The 25,485-nt window shown below is 41.1% G+C and overlaps 1 protein-coding gene across 4 annotated transcripts in view; it reads left to right on the top strand.

The window, feature by feature from the left end:
• Il12rb2 (interleukin 12 receptor subunit beta 2) overlaps nt 1-25,485 on the top strand; it is a 92,373-nt gene that overhangs the window by 36,223 nt on the left and 30,665 nt on the right. For all 4 annotated transcript variants that reach the window (XM_052173862.1, XM_052173863.1, XM_052173864.1 and 1 more), the window contains exon 8: nt 2,623-2,702. In XM_052173862.1, coding sequence (XP_052029822.1) covers nt 2,623-2,702 — 80 coding nt within the window. The remainder of the gene's footprint in view (nt 1-2,622; nt 2,703-25,485) is intronic.

Raw genomic sequence — 25,485 nt, 5'->3', positions numbered from 1 at the left:
TCTTTAGTAAGAAATCCAGTGAGTAATGCCTTCAAATTTGTTGCCAATGTGTAATTAGCTGAAGGCATTACTGCTGTGAACAAGTCAATCCCTGATTTTGACAGGGAACACACCCAGTCCTAATTACACAGGCAATGCCTAGAATTTGTTCAATACAACAAACTGGAATGGGAAAAGCAGACTCTTTGGTGATAACACGAGTGGCCTCAGCCGGGCGATGGTGGCGCATGCCTGTAATCCCAGCACTCTGGGAGGCAGAGGCAGGCGGATTTCTGAGTTCGAGGCCAGCCTGGTCTACAGAGTGAGTTCCAGGACAGCCAGGGCTATACAGAGAAACCCTGTCTCGAAAAAACCAAATCAAAAAAGAAAGAAAGAAAGAAAGAAAGAAAGAAAGAAAGAAAGAAAGAAAGAAAGAAAGAAAGAAAGAAAGAAAGAAAGAAAGAAAGAAAGAAAGAAAGAAAGAAAGAAAGAAAGAGGATAAAAAGAAAAGAAACAAACACGAATGGCCTCATTTCTCAGCTTTGCCAGTTACAAGCTTTGGGTCTTGTCCATCTGTTTTACCAACTTCCTCAAGTTGCAGCAGGTTATTATCACATGAGACATCCGTTTCAGAAGAGGGCTCAGTGAGAACATGTACATGGTAGTGGCCAAACTTTACCTTGTACTTTGGACTGGTTAGTGTCAACTGCCTGTACTGTTTAATTCTTTGCACCTGGACTAGCAGATCTTGTGTTACCCTTTCATATCCTGAAGAACTAAGCGCATTTCAGAATCCATTATGAAAACTTTTCTCATCTTGCAGTCCTCACTGCAAGGGCTATGTTACCCCTAGTGGGGAAAGAAGGGGAAGACAAAGGCTTTAGGTAAATCACAAGTAGATGATGGTTAGAGGAGAGGGAGAGAAGAAGAGAGAGGGAGGGGGAGATATGAGAAAGAGGGAAGAAAGAAAAGGGAGAAAGAGAGGGAGGAAGAGAGGTGGGGATAGGGGTTACAAAGGAAGAGAACAGTCTCAGAAGAGGTCCAGAGGCCCACCTGATGGGGAATACAGGTTTTATAGAGAAATCATATGTGTTTTCAGGGCCAAGTCACTGCATAGTGCAAACCATCCCAGACCAGGCTATGGAGTTAAACAGACTCATGCTCAGAGCCTGACTTCCATAACTATTAATTCTCAGTTTCTTAACCACGCAGCAACTCAGTTTTCAAATGAGAAAATGTTTCATAGAATGTATTGGGTAGTGTTCCTTCTGTTTCTATTTTGTGGAATACTTTGAAGAGTATTGGTATTAGGCAACAGCTAAGATTCCTAGCAGTTTACCCAGTGGTGGCATTCTGCTCAATTCTCAAGACAGCCACCATGACAGAGTTACCAACTTTGTTTGTCAGATGAGGAAATCTACTAAAGGACATATTTGTTAAAGATGGTGCAGCAGCATTTTGTGGTAGATAGCCTAGCTCCTTGGTAATCTTTGCAGTAAATCCAGTCGCAGCAGGACATGAGGAGAATAAAAAATTGGTGCTGAGAAGAGCCCACAGGCCCTTTAGACAGTGCTGGCGCAGGGCCGTCCCAGCTTGGACTCCCTTTCCCACTGCTGGTCTCCCCCCAGCTGTTTTAGCTTTTGTTATCCAGGTAGGTAGGAGGCTTCATAGTTTATAAATTGTGTTCTGGTTGAGAGGAACTTTATTCCAGAGAGAATGCCAATGAAGCCTCACCTCAAACACACTGAGAGTTTCACTGTGAAGGAAGTTGGGCTGGAGCAACAGCAGCTGAGGTCCATGGTTGTACTGATTGCACTCCTGACTAACAGCAAATCTATCAAGTAGGAGAGAACAAGTGTGCACATGTGCACACGTGTGCCTGTGTGCTCATAAACACACACGTATGCACACACATACACATACATACAACACACACACAGCACACACAGGGTTGATATTCCATCACTTTTTAAAGTGTGTTCGCCTTCCTCAAGCTCATTAATACTATGTTCAGTCTTTGTGTTATAGCATCAAGTTCAGCTTGTGTTTTGACATCAAATACATAGCATTGCCTGGTTTGTTCATTCACCACTGAGCAATCTTTACTACATCCTAGTACTGTCCTAGGTACTGTGACTTTTAAGGTAAATAAGATGTGACTTCCCTCCAAGTTTATCACACCAAATAACCACTCTTCAGTCTAAGTTTAGAACTTGGGTGAAGATGACTCTTGCCATTTTTATTTGTGTTTTACGTTCTTATGATACCTTAATTTTATTTATGTCCTTATTTTCCCACATTCCAATAAAAAAAGAGAAAGAACCAGATATACCTTGATTTTTTTTAACTTAAATACTTATACACAATGAAATGTGGGTTAATATATTTTAAAGGTAAGTTAGGAAATAAATTTGTTTCTCAATATTTTTAATTTTTTTCTTTTCAAAGTATCCATCTTTTTTTTTACTTTTGTGCCAAAAGTATACGTTTGCTTTTAAGCAAAAGAAAACAGAAAATGCTAAATTATAGTGAAATTGAAATTAGTCTTTAATAATTTCCAGATTTTTTTTGTTGACTTCTAAAGGTTTTCTATTGTGTACATATTTATGTGAAAATGTGCTTTTCACCTTTCCCTCTCATCAGCACCTGTTGGAACATTAGACATCTGGTACTTGAAACAAGACATCGACTATGACAGACAGCAGATCTCTCTTTTCTGGAAGGTAGGCTTTCAATGTGAAATCCAAATCTGAAAGCATGTGCTAATGATTCCACTGTGATTTCAAAATAGCCCACTGGGAACATGGGAGTTTAGGTGATTCCATGGTACCTGCTCTAACGTCCTCAGAGCTCACCCCACTCTGTGCCCCGCATTTCTGCCTCTAAATTATCCCTTCCCCTTTAGTTGCCACTCTTTCTTTTTTTTTCTTTTTTTCTTTTTTTTTTTATTCAATATATTCTTTATTTACATTTCAAATGATTTCCCCTTTTCTGGCTCCCTACTCCCTGAAAGTCCCATAAGCCCTCTTCCCTCCCCCTGTTCCCCCATCTACCCCTTCCCACTTCCCTGTTCTAGTATTCCCCTATACTACTGCACTGAGTCTTTCCAGAACCAGGGGCCACTCCTCTGTTCTTCTTGGACATCATTTAATATGTGGATTATGTCTTAGGTATTCAAAGTTTCTAGGCTAATATCCACTTATCAGTGAGTGCATACCATGACTGATCTTTTGAGACTGGGTTACCTCACTTAGTATGATGTTCTCCAGCTCCATCCATTTGTCAAAGAAATTCATGAATTCGTTGTTTCTAATGGCTGAATTGTTGTTTCTAATGGCTCCATTGTGTAAATATACCACATTTTTTGTATCCATTCCTCCTTTGAGGGACACCTGGGTTCTTTCCAGCTTCTGGCAACTACAAATAGGGCTGCTATGAACATAGTGGAGCATGTGTCCTTATTGCATGAGAGGTAATCCTCTGGGTATATAGAGGAGTGGTATAGCAGGGTCCTCCAGAAGTGTCATGCCCAGATTTCTGAGGGACCAACAGACTGATTTCCAAAGTGGTTGCACCAACTTGCAATCCCACCAGCAGTGGAGGAGTGTCCCTGTTTCTCCACATCCTCACCAACACCTGCTGTCTCCTGATATTTTAACCTTAGCCATTCTGACTGGTGTGAGGTGAAATCTTAGGGTTGTTTTGATTTGCATTTCCCTAATGATTAATGATGTTGAACATTTCTTAAGATGCTTCTCAGCCATCTGAAATTCTTCATGTGAAAATCCTTTGTTTAGCTCTTACCCCACTTTTTAATAGGATTATTTGGTTCTCTGAGTTCTACCAGCTTGAGTTCTTTGTATATATTGGATATTAGTCCTCTGTCAGATTTAGGGTTGGTGAAGATCCTTTCCCAATCTGTTGGTTGACGGTTTGTCCTTTTGACAGTGTCCTTTGCCTTACAGAAACTTTGTAGTTATATGAGGTCCCATTTGTCAATTCTTGATCTTAGAGCTTAAACTATTGGTGTTCTGTTCAGGAACTTTTCCCCTGTGCCCATGTCCTCAAGGGTCTTCCCCAGTTTCTTTTCTATTAGTTTTAGTGTGTCAGGTTTTATGTGGAGGTCCTTGATCCACTTGGAGTTGAGCTTAGTACAAGGAGATAAGAATGGATCGATTTGCATTCTTCTGCATGCTGACCTCCAGTTGAACCAGCACCATTTGTTGAAAAGGCTATCTTTTTTCCACTGGATGCTTTCAGCTCCTTTGTCGAAGATCAAGTGACCATAAGTGTGTGGGTTCATTTCTGGCTCTTCAATCCTATTCCATTGATCCACTTGCCTGACATTGTACCAAAACCATGCAGTTTTTATCACTATTGCTCTGTAGTAATGATTGAGGTCTGGGATACTGATTCCCCAGAAGTTCTGTTGAGAATAGTTTTAGCTATCCTGGGTTTTTTTGTTATTCCAGATGAATTTGAGAATTGCTCCACTCTTTCAAAACTGTGCTCAGCAGAGACTTTCTGTCCTGTTTAGTCAGCCTTGGGGAACAAAAGATGAGAAAGTGGTGGGTGTGGATGTTCAGGAATTTTTCCCACAGCTATTGAAAGAGCAAAGATTTTTAAGTAGTCGAAAATAACCTAAATGGTTTTGGAAAGCAACCCTTGCTCAGCCAGCAGTAAGATAAAACAGGAACAACAGAACACAGGATCCTACCTTTCTTATGAAGAATCAAAGCTGCACCTGGACTGAGAGCCACCATTACCACCTCATTTAACTCTTACAAGCCTGGTGGGTTAAGCATTAAATATTCAGCTACCAGATGAAAAACCAAGTGTCCTAGGAAAGCAGTGCATGCCTAGAGCCATCCAGACACTAGAGATGAGGACTTGGGAGCCTCTCTAAACCTTTATCTGCTGCTTGATGAGTCATCTCCGTTGAATCAAAACACAGTTTGAATTCAGCTTTGACCTGCATTCCCATAGATTAAGGTTTCCAGGTGAGGTTTTCGATACTTGATTTCTCAAAGCTCCTTCCCAGCTCTCCCCACCACACAGACACACAGACACACACACACACACACACACACAGTGTGTGTGGTACAAGAGAATCTATTAAAAAAAATAGCATATTGCATCATGATGAAGTCCTTCACTTTGGAACTATTAATGCAGTTGAAAATGAAGCTGCTTTCAAAACAGTGCTCAAAGTAAGCTATGCGGAGAGTCATAACTTGTGACTGAAAACTCCAGATTGGGTGCTGTTCAGTGATGCCCAGATGATACCACACTGGAGAGGCCTAGAGGATGTACATATGGGTTTTCTTCTTTAACAACACAGCTCACACCATAACTGCAAAAAGGGATACCAAAGAAGTCCAAATTAGAACTACACCAGCCTGTGAAGACAGTGACAGAGTTGTTATTCTTGAATGAAAGGAAATGTGAAATTGTTCTTACACTTTCATAGGGTATTTACCTTAGAGGAATAAATAGGTGTTGAGTGGGTGCAGCCCCAGCAGGAACTGGGTATGTATGAGTGCGGGTGTAAGCGTACTCATATGCATATCTGTGGGTGGGTGCGTTATGAGATTGTGTCATGCATGTGTGAATGTATTTGTATGTATATAAGAGAGGAGTGTGTACAAAGGAGTTTGTATATGTAAAGTAGCAATCCTGTGTGCATGTAGGTAGAATGGTGTGTGTGTATGTGAGTGCATGAGGATGTGAGAGGGTAGGCTAATATATGTGAGCAGAGGATGGTCTAAAGTGTGTGGATGTATGCCTGTGTGTGTGTGGGTGTGTGCCTGTGTGTGTGTGTGTGTGTGCTTGTGTATGTGTGAATGTGTGCCTGTGTGGGTGTGTGGTTGTGTGGGTATGTGGTTATATGCCTGTGTGGATGTATATCTGTGTGGATGTGTGTCTGTGTGTGGATGTGTGCCTTTGTGGGTATGTGGTTGTGTGTGGATTTGTGCCTGTGTGTGGGTATGTGGATGTATGCCTGGGTGGATGTATGCCTGTGTGTGTGTGTGTGTGTGTGTGTGTGTGTGTGTGTGTGTGTGTTAGTGTGGATGTGTGGGTGTGTGCCTGTGTGTATGTGAATGTGTGCCTGTGTGGATGTGTGGGTGTGTGCCTGTGTGGATGTGAATGTGTGCCTGTGTGGATGTGTGGGTGTGTGCCTGTGTGTGTGTGTGTGGTTGTATAGGTATGTGGTTATGTGCCTGTGTGGATGTGTACCTGTGTGGATATGTGTGGATGTGCACCTGTGTGGGTATGTGGTTATGTGTGGATGTGTGCCTGTGTGGGTGTATGGCTGTGTACCTATATGGATATGTGGGTTTGTGGATGTGTGGGTGTGTGGATGTGTACCTGTGTGAATATGTGCCTGTGTAGATGTGTGTCTGTGTGGGTGTGTGGATGTATGCCTGTGTGGGTGTGTGGTTGTGTGCCTGTGTGGCCACTAGGATGAGAAAGACTTCACTTCTTCATTAAGTTTCCACAGTTCAGCACTTTCTCATGTCTCCATTTCTCCTGAAGACTCCATTTCTTTAATAAAAAAAAAAATCTTGTACTTTGTACTATTTTTAAATGTATTATTATCACATTTGCATGCATAGATGTATGCATGGAAGTCAGAAGACTTGGTAGAATCAGTTCTCTTCCACCATATGGGTCACAGGGTTCAAACTCAGGTCCTCGGCCGAGGGGCTAGTGCCTTTTCCTGATTATACTATCTCACCAGCCCAATATCCTGTAAGTTTTTAGCCATAGCTATTTTTGAAAGTGTTATCTATCATGAAGTCCAAGTGTTTGATATAATCTAAGAAATATAATGCAGAAGAAATGCTACAAGATCTGTGGCAGGCTATGTACTGGCATCTCCCCTTCACCAGGGGCATCCTGCCAGCCCCTGCCTGCTAGCCAAGACTTGCATACCTACTCGAAACTATGACTCTCCCCCAGAATAATACACCATGCATCCTTTAAAGGAAAGCTACCCTCGATGTCTGGGCTTATATGAGGACTGAAAGAAATGTGGCAATGTGTTAAAATCACATTGACCTTTATACTTGCCTCTTGATTTCTTCAGTTTTGACCAAAAAAAATCATGTTTGAAGCCTATTGTGTGGAAGAGCTCCATACAATATGTCTGTGTCCAAATGAATCTCTGCTCACTCATAAACTCATTCATTGTCCCATTCAAACAAGTAAGCATAGCTTTTCAGAGCTACACACTTGCTGCCTGATAGGATGTGTGAACCCTACCCAGGCCTTGAGTCTTGAAGTTCACAGAACAGCAGTGGGGCAGACACAGGGTGACAAGGATACTTGGTGAGGAAGAGTTCAAGAGTTAACCAAGAGATCTGGTTATCCAATAGATCAGGAATAAACAGTAAGAAGCCATGGAGGGATGTCACAGCCACTGAGGCTAGAGCTAGACCAGAAGCATGAGTTCCCGGGGACAGGGATGAGAGGCCATTTGTTGGGAGACCCGGAACTGAAACGTCATTATGAAAAGTCTTACCTTAGTGAGCCACTGTCACATAAGCAGTACCTTAGTGAACCACTGTTCTGTATAAATGGAAGACAGGCCACTTATAGGAGCCACGCGTGGGCTTTAAAATGTTCTTCTAGCCATACTTACTTATTTTGATTTGAGCTTTAGTTTCAGGTGATTGTATTGTTGTTGTTTGCTTGTTTGTTTGTTGTTTAAGGCAGGGCTTCATATTGACCTCGAATGCACTCTAGCATCCAGGGTGACTTAGAACTTAAAGCAATCCACCTGTCTCAGGTTTCAAAATGCCGATATTACAGACCTTCTCAAACAACAAACAAAAACCAATAACAAGACCAACAGTGAAATGTTGGCTTTACTGCAGGATCCCAGGCTCTCCTCTTCCTTTCCAGTCCGTGCCCTCTCACTCATCAACACAGCTTTCCAAAGACATTAACCTTGGGTAGAAAAGGTTGCTCTGTCCCAATTGCTAATTACACATTATTCCAGCTAAAACGAAGTGAGTGCTGGTTAGAGAGCAGAAAGAGGCCAGGACAAAAATGATGCCATTGAGGGCAGAGAGTTACCAAACTAAAAAGCAGAAACAGAAGAGGAAATAGTTTTATGTCATAGAAGGTTCCTATACTTTATACCATTTCTAGCTACAAGGTGAGGTAGAAATCATGACACCAGCTGGGCAGTGGTGGCGCACACCTATAATCCCAGCACTCTGGGAGGCAGAGGCAGGTGGATTTCTGAATTTGAGGACAGCCTGGTCTACAGAGTGAGTTCCAGGATAGCCAGGGCTACACAGAGAAACCCTATCTCGAAAAAAAACAAATCCAAAAAACCACAAAAAAAGAAAAGGCAAGGCACCATGAGATTTCATTCTTGAGTCAATCAGCTCAGAAGCAGAGCACCTTGGGTACAGCTCATATAAGTGCTAGCTGGTCTAGCTAAGTGTCTGTCTTCTAGTATAAAGAAAGCTGTGAGCCAGGCGATGATGGCGCACACCTGTAATCCCAGCACTCTGGGAGGCAGAGGCCAGCAGATTTCTGAGTTCGAGGCCAGCCTGGTCTACAGAGTGAGTTCCAGGACAGCCAGGGCTATACAGAGAAACCCTGTCTCGAAAAAACCAAATCTAAAAAACAAAACAAAACAAAAAAAAAAAACAACAAAAAAAAGAAAGTTGTGCTACTTGGTTCAAGTTCTGTGCTTCTTTGTCATGCGGGGTGTGTGTGTGTGTGTGTGTGTGTGTGTGTGTGTGTGTTCACATGTGTGTGTGCATGTGTGTATGAATCTGTATGTGTATGTCTATGTGTATATATCTGTGGTATATATGTATATGTAAGTAATGTGCATGTGTGCTGTCTGTGTTATAATTTTTTAGTTTATTTTGACCATTTTATATAATATGGTTATTTAATATCATATATGCAATGTATTTTGCCAAAATTCATACCCATTGCCCTCTGTTGCCAGCCTCCTGCCTCACATACACACTAAACTTGTTTCTTTTTAGCTAGCTCTGCTTCCACTTTCATGTGTTTTTTTCATGTGTATGTGACCCACTGAGTTCAGCTGAGCTTGTATACCTGAGCATGGGTATACTATTACTTACAGGGGGCTGTGCACTTTACAGTGGCTACACCACTGAGGAAAAAGACTCCCCCGCCATAGCAACCCAGTAAAGATCAGAAGCTCCTCAAGAAGGAGTAAGCATTCACAAGTCTCCCCTATCCTTGATGAAATGCTGACAGGCTTGATCTAACACACATCTTGTTCAGGTAACCACAGCTACTGTGATTTTATAATCTCACTTACCAAAGACAGTTTTACAGCCTTCTTCCTCAGCCCATGTTCTTTCTGCCTCCTCTTCCCATTTCACTGGGCATTGAAGGGAATGGTACAGGTGCTCTGATTAAGACTGAGCACTCAGCAGTCACTTGTTCTTAGCACTGTTGCCAGTTACGGTGTTCACCTTGACGGCTGCCCACTTCCTTCTGCTAGAGGCTAAGAGCAGGACTAATCTATGGGTAGAAATAAAAATATTGGGAAGTCATTTTGACAACGTGTTCATTTAAGAAACAACTAGGACATTCCCTCATGTGCTCTCCCCAACCGTGGCTTTTGGCCAGTTTATAGTACTGGGTATGGTTTCTCTCCTAAAAACAGGCCTCAACTGCAAATGGAAAGTTATTACTTGATTTCTTGCTCCCAACAGATGGAAGAGTGTTATACTCTTCCATCAGTGAGCACATTTGCCTAACAACAGCCACGTCCAGCAGGGTAAGACTGTCGATGGCATTGCCCCTGGTAGCCTGAATTGTATCTTTGGGGACTGTGAACAGCAGGAGAGAAGATTCCAACTTGATTTCACTGGGCCCTACCACCAAAGTATGTGGTGTCTTCCACAATATCTTCAGCAATTCAACAACGGCATTGTCTTACCATCTAGTTCTACTGGGCAACCAAGTAAAGCAGCAGTAGCCTGAATTGGTTTGGAGGGACCTCTGGGACCTCCCTGACAGACGATTCAAAGAAAGACGTCCCACATGTGGCACGGGGATTTTCATTTAATAACATTTGGCTTCTGGGCCAGCTTTATCCACTCACCATCAAATTCTTTTATTTTTCTTCTGTATTTTTTTCATGCTTCCTTAGTTTTAGTTAACCATCCATTCTATCACTTTCTTTTTCCCATCCTGTCCACCCCATCCCTGTTTAGACTCCCTTGCCCAGTATTCCCCTCTCAATCTTCGTATCATACGAGTTAACTTATCCCCACTTAAAGCCTCTTACCCCAACCCCAGGCTTCCGCATGACCATTTTCTTGTATCTTGGCCTCTGAAGATTCCCATTCCAGCTTAAACACAGAAATTTAAAAAAAAAATCAAATTTGGAATCCACATAGAAAAGAAACCATGAGATGTTTGTCTTTGTGGATCTAGATTATTTCACTCAGTATACTATTTTCCAATTCCATTCATTTCTTTTCCTTCCATTGTCATATTCTTTGTAGCTAAGTAATATTCCCTTTGTGTGTGTGTGTGTGTGTGTGTGTGTGTGTGTGTGTGTGTGTGTGTGTGTGAACATCTAGGCTAATTCCAGATGGATGTGCCAGTATCTCTGTCATAAGGTAGACACACTGAGCACATGCCTAGGAGTGATCCACCTTTCTGTAGCTCTATGAGAAAAACCTCGTACTGATTTCCATAGTGACTGCACCAGTTTACCCTCCTGCCTCCTAGATGGCTCCTGGCACTCTCCTAACAGCAGTGACTAAATCGGTCCCCTTGCCCCACATTCTCACCTGCAATTGTTCTTTGTTTTCTTAATAAGAACCATTGTGCTAGGGGTGAGGTAGAATCTCAAAGTAGTTTTGAGATTTTTTTCACTCTGTATTTCCCTGATGGCTAAGGATGCTGAACAGCTTTTAAAATAGGTATTAGCCATTTGTCTTTCTTCCTTTGAGAACCCTCTGCTCAGTTCCATAGCTCATTTTGTGATTGGTTTTATGGTGTTTATATTTTATTTACTTGTTTGTTTGTTTGTTTGTTTTGGCTCCCTCCGTCAGATGTATAGCTGGCAAAGATCTTCTCCTGTACACCACCTTTGACACCTGAGTGAGTTTCTTTTGCTATACTGAAGCCTTTTAATTTTATAAGATTTGATTCGTCAGTTCTTGCCCCCTTTTCCCAAGTAACTAGAGTCCTATTTGGAAAGTCCTAACCCATGTCTATACCACATGGTAGACTCTACTTTTTCCTCAAACACTTTCAGTTTCAGATGTTACCTTAAAGCCTGTGGTCCACTGATTTTTGTGCATAACGAAAGATAAAGGTTTAGTTTCCTTCTGCTACACGAAGAAAGCCACTTTTCCTAACACTATCTGTTGAACGTGTTATATTTTCTCCAGTGTATATTTTTAGTATCTGTGTTGAAAATGGAGTGGTTGTGGTGTGTGGATTCTATCTGGGTCCTCTATCCTGGCCCATTGCCCTCCATATCTGTTTTGCCACAGAGCACTCTGATTGTTATTGTTATTATATTGTTATATGGGAGGTGTCCTAGTTAGGGTTAGCACTGCTGTAAAGAGTCACCATGACCAAGACAACTCTTATAAAGCACAACATTTAACTGGGGATGGTTTAACAGGTTCAGTCTATTTATCATCAAAGTGGACGCATGGCAGTGTTTAGGCAGGCACAGTGCAGGATCAACTGAGAGTTCTACATCTTCATCTGAAGGCCACTAGGGGAAGACTGGCTTCCAGGAAGCTAGGACAAGGGTATTAAAGCCCACACCCACAGTGACACACCTACTCCAACAAGGTTACACCTCCTAATACTGCCACTCCATGGGCCAAGCATATACAAACCATCAAAGGAGGCCTTTCCATCTTCTAGTGTATTCCTTAATTTCTTTCTTCAGTGTTTTAAAGTTCTCGTTGTCAAGGTCTATTGTTTCCTTCCTTGAATTTATTCCAAGGTGAGTTTGTGTGTTTTTATTTATTTTCTTTCTGAATCTATTATGAGTGGATTATTTTTTTGATTTTTTTTCTCAGCATGATTCCCATTAGTATATAGCAAGATGCCTTAGTTAGGGTTTTATTGCTATGAAGAGACACCACGACCAACACAATTCTTAGAAAGGGAAACATTTTATTGGAATCTGGCTTAAAGTTTCATAGGTTCAGTCTATTATCTAGCAGGAGGGAAGGCAATGTGCAGGTAGACATGGTACTGGAGGAGCTGAGAGTTCTATGTCTTGATCTGCAGGCAACAAGGAGGAGACAGTCTTTCTCAGGTAGACAGGAGGAAGCTCTCCCAGAGTGGGAGGAGCTTGAGCACTAGGAGCCTTCAAAGCCCACCCCCACATTGAAACACTTCCTCCACAAGGCCACACCTCCTAATAATGGCACACCCCATGGACCAAGCCTTCAAATACATGAGTGCATGGGGGCCAAACCTATTCAAACCACCATAGAAGGGTACTGATTTTTATAGTTTATTTTGTATCCAACTATTTTATTGAAAATGTTTATCAGCTCCAGGAGTTTTTCTTGTAGAGTCTTCATCTTATGTACTAAACTATGTAGAGAACTGCAAATGGAGACCTTTGAATTCTTCCTTACCTATTTGTATTTACTTTCATGTCCTTCTCTGTCTTTTACTCCAGCTATGACTTGAAGATACCCTTGCTCATGATCTTAATAGGCTTGCATATGCATCATTTGTCATATTGAGGTTTATTTTTTCTCTATCTCAATATTCTGCAGAGCTTTAAATGCCTTTTCTGCATCTATAGCTGTGATCATGTAATTTCTCTCCTTTGCATGCATTGAACAATCCTTGAACCACTGGTATAAAGCCAACTTAATTATGACTAATCACATTTTTGTGTGTTCTATTTATAAATATTTTGTTGAGAATGTTTACATTTATGTTCATCAGAGAGATTGCTCTACAGTTGTCATATACTTTTCTTTTGTTGTTACATCTTTACCTGCTTTTGGTATTAAAGTAAACTGGCTTTGTGAAGAGTTTAGAATCTTCCTTTCCCTTTCACTTTACAGAATAATTTTTATAATATTGGTTGTAGTTCCTCTTTAAAGGACTCTTGGAATTCTACGATGAGTCCATACGGACCTGGGCTTTTTTTCTTATGGTTCCATTTTCATTGCTTGTTAGAGGTCTGTTTAAATTAGCTCTCTCATCCTGGCTTAGGTTTTGTAGTTCATAAACATCTAGAAAGTTATCTATTTCCATTTTTTTTGCAACCTAGTGGGATGTAACTTTTAAGGATATAGCATTATGATTTTCTGCATCTTATTAGTATTTCCTGCAATGTCTTCTTTTCTTCTCTAATTCTATTAGAATTTTTCTTTCTTTTGATTAATTTGACTAAAGATATTTTCAAATAGCCAACTCTATTGACTCATTTTTTAATTTCTCAATATTTAAATTTGTTGGATGTTGAAATAATATTTTGGTTATATTAGGCTAAAAAATACTGTATTAAAATTAATTTCACCAATTTCTTTTTTAATAGAATATCTTTTATTTATTCTTTTAAATTTTCTTACATGTAAACAGTGTATCACGGTCTTATCAGTCTTCAAGTCCCCTTTCCCACTTCCCTTAGGAACCCATCACATCTCTCTCCTCACTTCAAATCCTCTCTCTCTGTCTGTCTGTCTCTCTCTCTCTCTCTCTCTCTCTCTCTCTCTCTCTCTCTCTCTCTCTCTGTAACCCAATAAATCCACTATGGACTGATAGTGTTGGCTTGAGGTTGATTTTGTACATGTCTGTGCAGGTCACTACAATGAGTTCATGAGAATTTCACAGTATTCATCCCCATCCGCTGGCTCTTATAGTCTTCCTACATCCTCTTCTGCAGTGTTTGCTGAGTCTCAGACCTGCAGCTGATATAGACGTCCCAGTTAGAGTTGTGTACTCAAGAGTAACTTGTTATCAGTACTTTCACTGCTGACCACTGCAGCAAGATACTTCTCTAGACAAGTTTGAGTCAGCACTAATCTGTGTTTAAATATTTAGAAGCCAGTTTATCAGCATATCCATTGAGCAAGACAACAGTAGGAGAGTCCCTCTAGGGCCTTTGGCTGCCTCAGCCATGGGCTTCTGTCCATGTTTACAATACCAGGCACACATTCCCTGCTGTGTCACATGGCTCAAATCTCATCCCCAAGTGGCTGGTTGCCGCATAACTTTCAAGTTACTGTTTCGCCAATGGACATGTCATCCCAACAGTTCTTGTAGCATGCGGAGATCATCACTGGGAAACACCATAGATGGCTTTTCTTCATAGCTGTGTGCACAGCACCTTCCAACACTGTGAACACTGGTCAGCAGGGAGCAAGTTTTCAAGTCAGTTCCAATTTGATTTCTCTACGTCCTATAAGCAAAGGGTTTGATTTCTTGCCACTTAATTCTGGTGGGCAACCAAGAACAATGTCAAGAGCCTGTGTGATTTGGGGAGAGTTATTTGGGAGAACTCCTATCCAATAACTCATGGGGAAATATCCTGTACCTGGCACTGATGTTTTAATTTAATAAATATCCTCTATGGAAACATTGCCACCAAGGCAGGGCACCTGTGTTCAAGCTTCTTTTTCAAAAATGTTATATTTTTAATTAGCGTACAAAGTAGTGCTCTTTCATGGAAGTTTTTCCCATGAAAAACTTAGTTTTAGTTAACCCACACAAACTCCCTTCTCTCCCTGTCCCTCTGTATTTGTTTGTTGTTGTTGTTGTTGTTTAGGTAGGGTCTCTCTATGTAGCCTTGGTTAGCCTGTAACTCGCTATATAGACCAGCTGGCCTCAAACTCACAGAGCTCTGCCTGTCTCTCCCTCCAGAGTGCTAGGATTAAAGATGTTTGACATCATATCACCTCAAGGCTGAATTTCTTGAGTTCTTTGTAGATTTAAGATATAAATCTCTTCTCTGATGTATGGCTAGCAAACAGTTTCTCCCATTATATGGGCTATGTTCTCAATTGTTTGACAGCTGCACAACGCTTTTTAATTTCATGAAATCCTAGTTATTTGTCATTTACCATATCTCCTACACAACTGAAGTCTTACTTGTGAAATCCTATTTTCTCCTCTAGTATTTTTGGAGATTTGGGTCTGGAGGTCGTTGATCCATTTATAAGACGAGACAATAACGTAGGGATTTTTTTCTTTTGCATATAGATATCCAACTTTCCTATACCCTTTGTTGAAGAAGCTGTCTTTTTTTCCCAATATGTATATATTTTTGGTATCTTGGTCAAAATTTAGGTGATCATAGTTACATGGACTTATACCTAGGTTCTCTATTCTTTTTCTTTTACAAATTATTTTTTATTTTTATTTTTATTATAATTTAAGTGTGTGTGTGTGTGTGTGGGTGGGTGTACACCAAGACTGTAATGCTCAGAGAGGTTAGAAGAGAGCTTCAGATCCTGTGGTGGCTTGAAGAAAACTAGCCTTGATAAGCTTATTGGGAATGGCGCTATTAGAAGTTATGTTTTTGTTGGAGGATGTGTGGCTTTGTTGGAGGATGTGGATCACTAAGAAAGGGCTTTGAAATCTCAGATACTCGAGTCAGGCCCGATGTGGCAATTTAGTCTTTCTGGCTCCTTCTCAGACACCCTGTCTGCCTGCATGCTACCATGCTTCCCACCAAACCAAGAGTAGACTATACCTCTGAACTGTAAACTAGCCCCAATCAAATGATTTCCTTTATAAGAGTTGTGGTCATGGCATCTCTTCACAGCAATGGAAACCCTAACTAATACACATGCCCTGGAGCTGGAGTTATAGGTGGTTTTAACTACACAGATACATGCTGCTGGGTCCTCAACAAAAGCAATAGGTGCTGAGTCATTTTGCCAGGCCTCTGGGTCCTCTGTTCTATTCAGTTTATTTCCATATCTGGTTTTGTGCCAACACCATGCTGTTTCTATTACTGTGGCTCCATAAAATACCTTGAAATCAGATTTAGCAATGCCTTGAGCAGGATTCATGTTGCTCAGAATTGTTTTGGCTATGTAAGGTCTCTTGTTATACTTGCATATGCATTTCAAGATTTTTTTTCTATTTCTGTGATGAATGCAACTGGAAATTTTGGGAATCTTTAGGTTGCTTTAGGTAAAATGGCCATTTTACAATATTGGTTTGTCTAATCCATGAGCATGAAAATCCTAGTGTCCTTTTCAATTTCTTTCTTAAGTGTTTTAAAGCTTTCATTATAGGGAGAATGAGAGAGCTTGATGGGTGAAGGTGCCTACTGTCAGGCCTGGTGGCTTTAGTTTGATCCTTGGGATCTATCACATGTTGGAGGAAAGAACTGGCTCCCACAAGTTGAGCACTGGCCACCATACATAAACTGTAGTAGGCCCACCTTTACTACACAGGCCTATGCATACATATAAATGCAATAAATAACTAAATAAAATGTAATTTAAAAATTAAACTTTTCACATCCTTAGTTTATTCCTGGATGAGATTATTCCCCTTATTTTATTTTCAGTTTGCTCATCACTGATACATAGGAAAACTAATGACTTTTGTGTGCTGCTTTTATATCCAGACAATTACTTGAGTGTTTATCAGTTCTAAATGTTTTCTGATAGAATCTTTAGGGTCGCTCATACATACAATCTACAAATAGATATACTTTGATTTCTTCCTTTTCTATTTGTATTCCTTCTATTTTCTTCTTTTGGTGTTTTTTTCTAGGCTTGGAGTTTTCAAAACTTACTTTAGTAAAGGTTCTTAAATGCTTCACCCTCCCTTATAGCCCACTAACAGGGGATGTGGACATGTTTAGAATTAGTTGTCTAGGGCAATTCCACACATGAATCAGTCAGTAGTGGCAGTTCAGTCCAGTCGGCAAACACCAAACACAAATCGGTAGCAGCATCTTGATCCAGAAAGTACCTCAAGGCTCTGCCTTAAAAGTGCTCCTATTTTCTAACCCAATCTTCTAGTCTGCGTCTGTTGATTGAGACATCGAAAGCATTAAAATTCAGGGTTGGTACCGAGAGCTGTAAATGGATTCTCGTCATTTGGTGGTTGTGCAATGCTCAGTGTTCTTAGTCCTTACGTACAGAACAACTGTTAGTATCATTTATCCCACCTTCTGGAGCCTCTTGGATGTGTTTATTCCTCTTCTGTCCATAATCTTCCTTCCAATAACCTCTGTTGAGCCCACCTGATGCTCATAAATTCCATTAGCTTACTTTTTGTTAATGGGAAGCTTTTCCTTTTCCTTCAGTGATGACAGTCTTGTCAGGTATAGGTCATCTGTGATCTTTCATAGCTTGAAAATATCTTAGTTGTTTTGTTTTTTGAAACAGGGTTTCTTTATAGCCCTGGCTGGCCTCAACTCAGAGATCTGCCGGCGTCTGCCTCCCGAGTGAAGGGATTAAAGGTGTGCATCACCACTATCTGACTTGTGCTTTTGGCTTTTAGAGTTTCTGTGTTTGCTATGCCTTTAACACAGCTTTTTTTCCTCATTCTTCTATCCCCGGAGTATATACGTTGACCATTTGAAAGTGTCACAAAGATCATGTGGTTTTAAAATTTGTAACTTGGCTGAAGAAATGGCTCAATGCTTTTAAGAGTACTGGTTGCTCTTGCAGAGGACAAGGGTTCAGTTCCCAGATGCCCCCATCTGCAAACACAATTTTAGGAGATCCATACCTGTTCTGACCTCCCCGAACACTAGACATGCATATGATATACACATTGTACATAATGCATGTAAACACTCATAATAAATAAATCTTATAAATAAAATTTAATCAGTGTCTCTAATCAAATGACATAAGTCTTATAGCTTAGCTCAAGCCCTGATATTTTGTCCTCTGAATGGTCCATTCCATGTGTGAGGCTTTCCAGGGAGATTTTTCTTATTATTTGACTTATTTAATTTTTCATTTCTATTCATCTCAGGTTGATTTTTCCAAGTATTTTTATTTCTTCATTGAACTTACTTTGTATCCTGGATTGACTTCTTTCTTTTATTCCAACTGTTTGTACAAATAAATTCTCTTGGAATTAATTCAGGAGTTTATTCCTGTTCTCTTCAAATTCATTCTGGAATTTACTTATGTCCTCTTTGAATTCTTTGAACATCTTTATAATTCCGTGGACTACTTTACCTAGGATTTCACCTAAGCCACTCTTGCTAGAGATCATCACTACGGGCATGGCAGTTCTGGGAGGCAGCATATTGTCTTGGTTTTTCTTGTTAACATCTGGAGTTAGTTCACTGCTTGTCTTTTGGACTGAGAGTCTAGCCCACCTATGTTGAGGCATTATTTGTATCTGTGCCTTGGCATTACCACAGCTTAGCTGGTTTTGGGTCAGCTCTGTGATGCCTGAAGTTCATTCATGGGAACACTCAGTACTGGTGTGTGGTAGAGTAGCTGAGGTGGCATCAGCTTGGCTAGGGGGTACACAACCTGTAACCTCACAAGTAGATAAGCTATGTCAGTCGGCAAGAGAGATGACTGAGGAGTAGGAGTGTGGCACCTAACCTCATGAGCCAGCACTCAATGTGATTCTGCAGTATCCAAGAGACAGAGTGCCAGAGTCAGGTGAGCTGCTAGCCTTTGACCTAAGGAGCCGACGGATCTCTGTGCAGTACTGTGGTAGCAGGGTGGTAGGGCGTCAGGGTCGTTGGGAGTGCTGGCCTTTGATCGACAAGCACGTTGACTCCATGGTAGCTGAGGATGAGGTACTAGTGTCAGCAGGAGTGTAGCCTCTGATGTGAAAAGCAGCCATAATTTCTATGTATCGCCTGGGACAGCAGTGAAATTTTGGGTCAGCGAGTGCATTTGGCCAGTGACCAGACAAGCAGATGGGTCTTCTATATAGCTGGGGTTTGGAGTTCTGGGTCAACAAGGGTGCTGGTTGCTGACCTGCTGAATCAGGATCTCAATTCATTCTGTGGCAGTTGAGAACATGTCAGGGATAACAAGAGTTCTAGCCTCTGACCTAATGAGAAAGCAGGGTTCTCTGTCTCTCTGTGTGGCTGTGTTGCAGCTAAATGGTGTAGCTCATGTGTTCTTGAGCAAGGTGTTCAGCCTCTTGGTACATACTTTCATTATGAGTAAACTTAAGATAATACTAATGTACAGCACATGAGACTATCATGAAGATGCACACAAGGTAATTAGGAAAAGTCAGAACAGCATTCCTGTTATGAGGCAAGCTTTGTGCAAACCCATGAGGATATCAGGTGAGCTGATAGCTTGCGGGGGAGGGAGAACACATGCATGGAAGATTTCAGTGGAGTGATGATTAAAATTTTAAATCAAAATTAAAATACAACTGGTATGCACCTATAGTCCTAACTACTAAAAATGCTGATCAGTGTGCATGGGAATTTAAGGCTAGCCTGGGAAACACAGCGAACCCTCATCTCAGCAAAGCAAACCAACAACATGGCTGCTTCCTAGTTCTCCACTTTGTACGGGGGCTGCTGAATACAAGTTATGAATTCCAAAATGAAGGTACTCAGTTTGTGTGGATTTTTTTATTTTGTTGTTGTTTCTATATTTTTTTATTTGAGGTTGTGTGCAGTGCCATTCACTGTTCTCTCCTTCCACCATGTGGGTGTCAGAAATTGAACTCAAGTCATCATGCTTGTTGGCAAACATCTCTTTAACCATCGAGCAATCCTGCTCACCCAGTATTCAATTTTCAACTCACAAATTATATGTACTTTGGATATAGCCCTAACATTAGTAGAAATTTCATAGAGAGCCAAAGGAGAAGCCAAGAGTTATTATTATCCTTATTTTGAAAATAGGGATATTCTGTTTCAAAGTGTTAAAAAAAAAAAAAAAAACAGGAACTCTGTGTAACAGATGTTACACAGAAAAGTGAGAAAATCAAAGGTCCCTCCTACTAAGAATGGAGGCTGGGGAGACGGTTCAGTGTAGAAAGCCCATGTATTCAATCCCCAGCATCACATGTGCACAAAATCAGCAACAATCGAAAGCTGAAATCAAAGGAAAGAAGAACTGTAACTAATGTGTCCAAACACAGGAGCTTTGGAAGGGGTCTTCATCAGTGCTGCTCTTCTTTGACATCAGCCAAACTCTAACGGTTTTCCCCTTTGGACATTAGAGCCGGTGCTCTGTCCGCTGTGCTACATAGCCACCTCGTTTTCCTTCTTTTTCTTCTTTGCATCTAGGAGTCAAGCTGTACTTTAAAATAAATACAGCAGGCTTTGTCTATGTCTTAGTAATAAATAGTTTGTCAATATAGAGGCACCTTCTAAGCTCTGGTAGATTTTTAACTTAAAAATTCAAATCAAGTGTGTCACATTCTGAGATATGTCAAATTTTGTTCTGTCTCAGGTTTTGTTCCCCACGTTATTTTTGATGCTAAGAGCCTTTACCGTAGGATTAGCCAGGGAGTGCTTCATTTGCAGTGTTTCCATACAGCACAGGGAGAAAAACTGAAGAAGGAAATCAAAAGGAAGGCATTGTCTTGTAGCGTGTTCTTACCATGTATGTGGCCCGAGGCCACACTCAACGCTGCTACAAGAGATCAGGTGTTAGAAACCCTACAAGGACTGACAAGACAGCCGCACACTCCAGATAGCGCCACTCGCCGCTGCCCACCAGGGGGCGGTCTACACTCTCATATGTCTTCTCCCTGGGTAGGGCTTGAGCTGATTACTCAGCAGCTCTATGACTGGGCACGCCTCAGAATGGGAAATGAGAAGCCCTGAGCATGACAAGACATGTAAAGCTCACGATTAACAAAATGATATTTTTCTCCCTTGTCACCATCGCAAATGAGTAGCACTGGAGTGCAAATACATTTATCTACAGAGTCAATTGGCTTGGCAAGATGTCCATCTTCAACGTTCGCTTCTTGTCTCCTGTGATTCAGAGCCTTTTGGCTCTTAGGGAAAAAAAAATCTTGTCCCCATGCATTCCAAATTGCTAAACTCATGCTTTTAGTTGACGCTGTGTGTCAGAATGGCTCATAGCCTTTCGGCTAGAGAAGGTGCTTTGTCGCTGGAAAGGTGACAGGGGATTCCATCTATAAATTGTGGTGGCCTGAACCTCACTGTCTCAAGCCTGAGAAACAACACATCACAACAGAGGGGTGGGGGAAACACTACAGATAGAAGCGAGTGCCCGTTACAGAAATGCATCCCCTCAGCTGTCTCTCACACCATCCTTCCCCGCCAGCCCCATAGGTTCAAAGTGTATCAAACATAGACTGTCCAAGTTCTCCCACCAAGTCATTCCTCAGGTTAACTGTTCATTAGCTGTTAAATCCTGCCAGAGGATGGCTTCCCTACAAGCATTCGTTTTATCTATGTTTCTTTTCTCCTTTGATAAAGCCCATGTGTAGTAAGTAATATGGTGTTCGTTAGAACATCATACTTTAAAAAGCTTCTGCATGGCTGGGTGTGGTGGTGCACACCTATAATCCCAGAGGCAGGGGAGCTAACACAAATTTGAGGTCAGCTTGGTTTATTGAGTGAGTTCTAAGGCAGCTAGGATTGCACAGTGAGATTCTGTGTCAAAGAAAAGACACACACACACACACATACAACTGGGGAATATAATTAAAAACAAGCACTTGCTTACGTAATCTTCAAACAGGCAATGAGATTGGCTGTAATAGACAGCTGAGAAGATAACTTCAGGACGATGCTCAACAGTCCCCAAAAGTTCCCCAGCAGCACCATCTTCACGCAGTACACTGGACCAAAAGCTAGTTTAGGACTTAAGGACCAGTGTTTCCCCCAACAGACTTGTATCTTACATTGACTCGGCACAACAGAACATTCTCCCATGCTCAATGCCTCAGAATCCAAGTTATGATCAGAAAGCTGGCTTATTCACTTAAAGTGAAAGAATTGAAGTGTGTCAGATGTTCATGTCGGCCCAAACACTTCTGACAGAGATATTGCATAAGAAACCAAATGATTCAACCTCCTGGTAAGTGAGAAACCCAAGCAAGGGCACTGACTGGCCCTCAGTCTTCCAGTAAAGAGAGTCTCCTGCCATGAACAGATAGCTGTGCCTAGAAAACTAACCTACAGGCCCCACCTTCTTTCTGCAGTAGGCAGCAATGGGCACTGCGGACAACTCTTCACAGTCTGTGCCTTCATTTGCTGTGGCTATTGGGCAAAACACTGTACAGACCAGAGAGAAATATCAGATAGTTTCTGCTTACTTAGTGGGTTTGTTCCCAAATGCTCTCAATCAAAATTTTGCAGTTTGGAACTAGGTTCCCAGCACGGATGGCTAATCCAAGTTCCTAAGAATTAGTTTTACTAGTTCAGCTCCTGGAAGTCTCGAGTTTGCTGTTTCAAGCAGCACTGCATTTCCTATATTTAAAAAGGCACCCTCCTCCCCCCACCACCCACCCATGCCCATGCTTTCCATGTTTCTTTTTCTCTGTGTGTCTCTGTGGACGGTGGCACTCCATATCGTTTTACAAATTTTAAAACAGAAACCCAGAAGAATTAATTGTTTCTGATGGCTGAACAGTACTCCATTGTGTAAATATACCACATTTTTTGTATCCATTCCTCCTTTGAGGGACACCTGGGTTCTTTCCAGATTCTGGGTATTACAAACAGGGCTGCTATGAACATAGTGGAGCATGTGTCCTTATTGCATGCTGGGGAATCCTCTGGGTATATGCCCAGGAGTGGTATAGCAGCATCCTCCGGAAGTGTCATGCCCAGTTTTCTGAGGAGCCGCCAGACTGATTTCCAAAGTGGTTGTACCATCTTGCAATCCCACCAGCAGTGGAGGAGTGTTCCTCTTTCTCCACATCCTCACCAACACCTGCTGTCTCCTGAGTTTTTAACTTTAGCCATTCTGACTGGTATAAGGTGAAATCTCAGGGTTGTTTTCATTTGCATTTCCCTAATAACTAATGATGTTGAACATTTCTTAAGGTGCTTCTCAGCCATCCGAAGTTCTTCATGTGAAAATTCTTTGTTTAGCTCTGTACCCCACTTTTTAATAGGGTTATATGGTTCTCTGGGTTCTACCTTCTTGAGTTCTTTGTGTATATTAGATATTAGCCCTCTGTCAGATTTAGGGTTGATGAATATCCTTTCCCAATCTGTTGGTTGCCGTTTTGTCCTTTTGACAGTGTCCTTTGCCTTACAGAAACTTTGTAATTTTATGAGGTCCCATTTATCAATTCTTGATCTTAGAGCATACGCTATTGGTGATCTGTTCAGGAACTTTTCCCCCGTGCCCATGTCCTCAAGGGTCTTCCCCAGTTTCTTTTCTATTAGTTTCGGTGTGTCTGGTTTTACATGGAGGTCCTTGATCCACTTGGAGTGAAGTTTAGTACATGGAGATAAGAATGGATCGATTCACATTTTCCTGCATGCTGACCTCCAATTGAACCAGCACCATTTGTTGAAAAGGCTATCTTTTTTCCACTGGATGTTTTCAGCTCCTTTGTTGGAGATCAAGTGACCATAGGTATGTGGGTTCATTTCTGGGTCTTCAATCCTATTCCATTGATCTGCTTGCCTGATATTGCCAATACCATGCAGTTTTTATCACTATTGCTCTGTAATGTTTGAGGTCTGGGATACTGATTCCCCAGAAGTTCTTTAACTGTTGAGAATAGTTTTAGCTATCCTGGGTTTTTTGTTATTCCAGATGAATTTGAGAATTGCTCTTTTTAACTCTATGAAGAACTGAGTTGGGATTTTGATGGGGATTGCATTGAATCTCTAGATTGCTTTTGGCAAGATGGCCATTTTAACTATATTAATCATGCCAATCCATGGAAGATTTTTCCATTTTCTGAGGTCTTCGATTTCCTTCTTCAGAGATCTGAAGTTCTTGTCCTATAGGTCTTTCACTTGTTTGGTTAGAGTCACCCCAAGATACTTTATGCTGTTTGTAGCTATTGTGAAGGGAGTCATTTCCCTAATTTCTTTCTCAGTCTGCTTATCCTTTGAGTATAGAAAGGCTAATGATTTGCCTGAGCTGGAGAACATCATACTAAGTGAGGTAACCCAGTCTCAAAAGATCAATCATGGTATGCACTCACTGATAAGTGAATATTAGCCTAGAAACTTTGAATACCCCAGACATAATCCATATATTAAATGATATCCAATGGCCAAGAGGCACCTTAAGAAGTGCTCAACATCATTAGTCATTAGGGAAATGCAAATCAAAACAACCCTGAGATTTCACCTTACACTAGTCAGAATGGCTAAAGTCAAAAACTCAGGAGACAGCAGGTGTTGGCGAGGATGTGGAGAAAGAGGAGCACTCCTCCACTGCTGGTGGGGCTGTAAGATGGTACAACCACTTTGGAAATCAGTCTGGCGGTTCCTCAGAAAACTGGACATTACACTTCCGGAGGACCCTGCTATACCTCTCCTGGGCATATACCCAAAGGATTCCCCGGCATGCAATAAAGACACATGCTCCATTATGTTCATAGCAGCCTTATTTATAATAGCCAGAAGCTGGAAAGAACCCAGATATCCCTCAAAGGAGGAATGGATACAGAAAATGTGGTATATTTACACAATGGAATACTACTCAGCAATTAGAAACAATGAATTCACAAAATTTTTAGGCAAATGGTTTGATCTGGAAAATATCATCCTAAGTGAGGTAACCCAATCACAAAAGAATACACATGGAATGCAATCTCTGATAAGTGGATATTAATTAGCCCAGAAGCCCTGAATACCCAAGGCACAAATCGCATAACAAATGACTGCCATGAAGAAGTATGGAGAGGGTCCTGATCCTGGAAAGGATTGATCTAGCATTAGAGGGGAATATAAGGACAGAGAAAAAGGAGGGAGGTAATCGGAGAATGGATGGAGAGAAGAAGGTTTATGGGACATATGGGGAGGGGGGATCCGGGAAAGGGGAAATCATTTGGAATGTAAACAAAGAATATAGAAAATAAAAATATTTAAAAAAAATGATAGCCAAGAAGAACGGAGGAGTGGCCCCTGGTTCTGGAAAGACTCAGTGCAGCAGTATAGGGCAATACCAGAACAGGGAAGTGGGAAGGGGTGGATGGGGGAATAGGGGGAAAGAAGAGGGCTTATGGTATTTTTGGGGAGTGGGGAGCCAGAAAAGGGGAAATCATTTGAAATGTAAATAAAAAACATATCAAATAAATAAAAAAATAAAAAATAAAAAACTTTAAAAATTAAAAAATTAAAAAAGAAAGAAAGAAAGAAACCCAGAAGAAGTGAGTGTTTACCTCAGGATCTAAGAGATGGTGAATTCACAGTCATGTTTACCATTAGTAAGCTTTATTGTGAAGAAAGGAAAGTCAATGTGTTTTAAAGAATTATCTTTTAAAAATGTTCACTAGTTTTATTTTATTTTATTTTATTTACTAAATAGAAAGTGTGAGGGTGAGAATCACAGAATCAAAGTGTACGGTGGAGATGAGAAGATATAAATAAAAAGGTCATACCGTAGAGTCACCGGCAGCAGGGCCAGG

Source organism: Apodemus sylvaticus, chromosome 2 (assembly GCF_947179515.1).
Source record: "Apodemus sylvaticus chromosome 2, mApoSyl1.1, whole genome shotgun sequence".
In the NCBI taxonomy this organism is placed as follows: domain Eukaryota; kingdom Metazoa; phylum Chordata; class Mammalia; order Rodentia; family Muridae; genus Apodemus; species Apodemus sylvaticus.
Note: the sequence above shows the minus strand (reverse complement) of the source record. Positions and strands in the feature narration are given on the sequence as shown.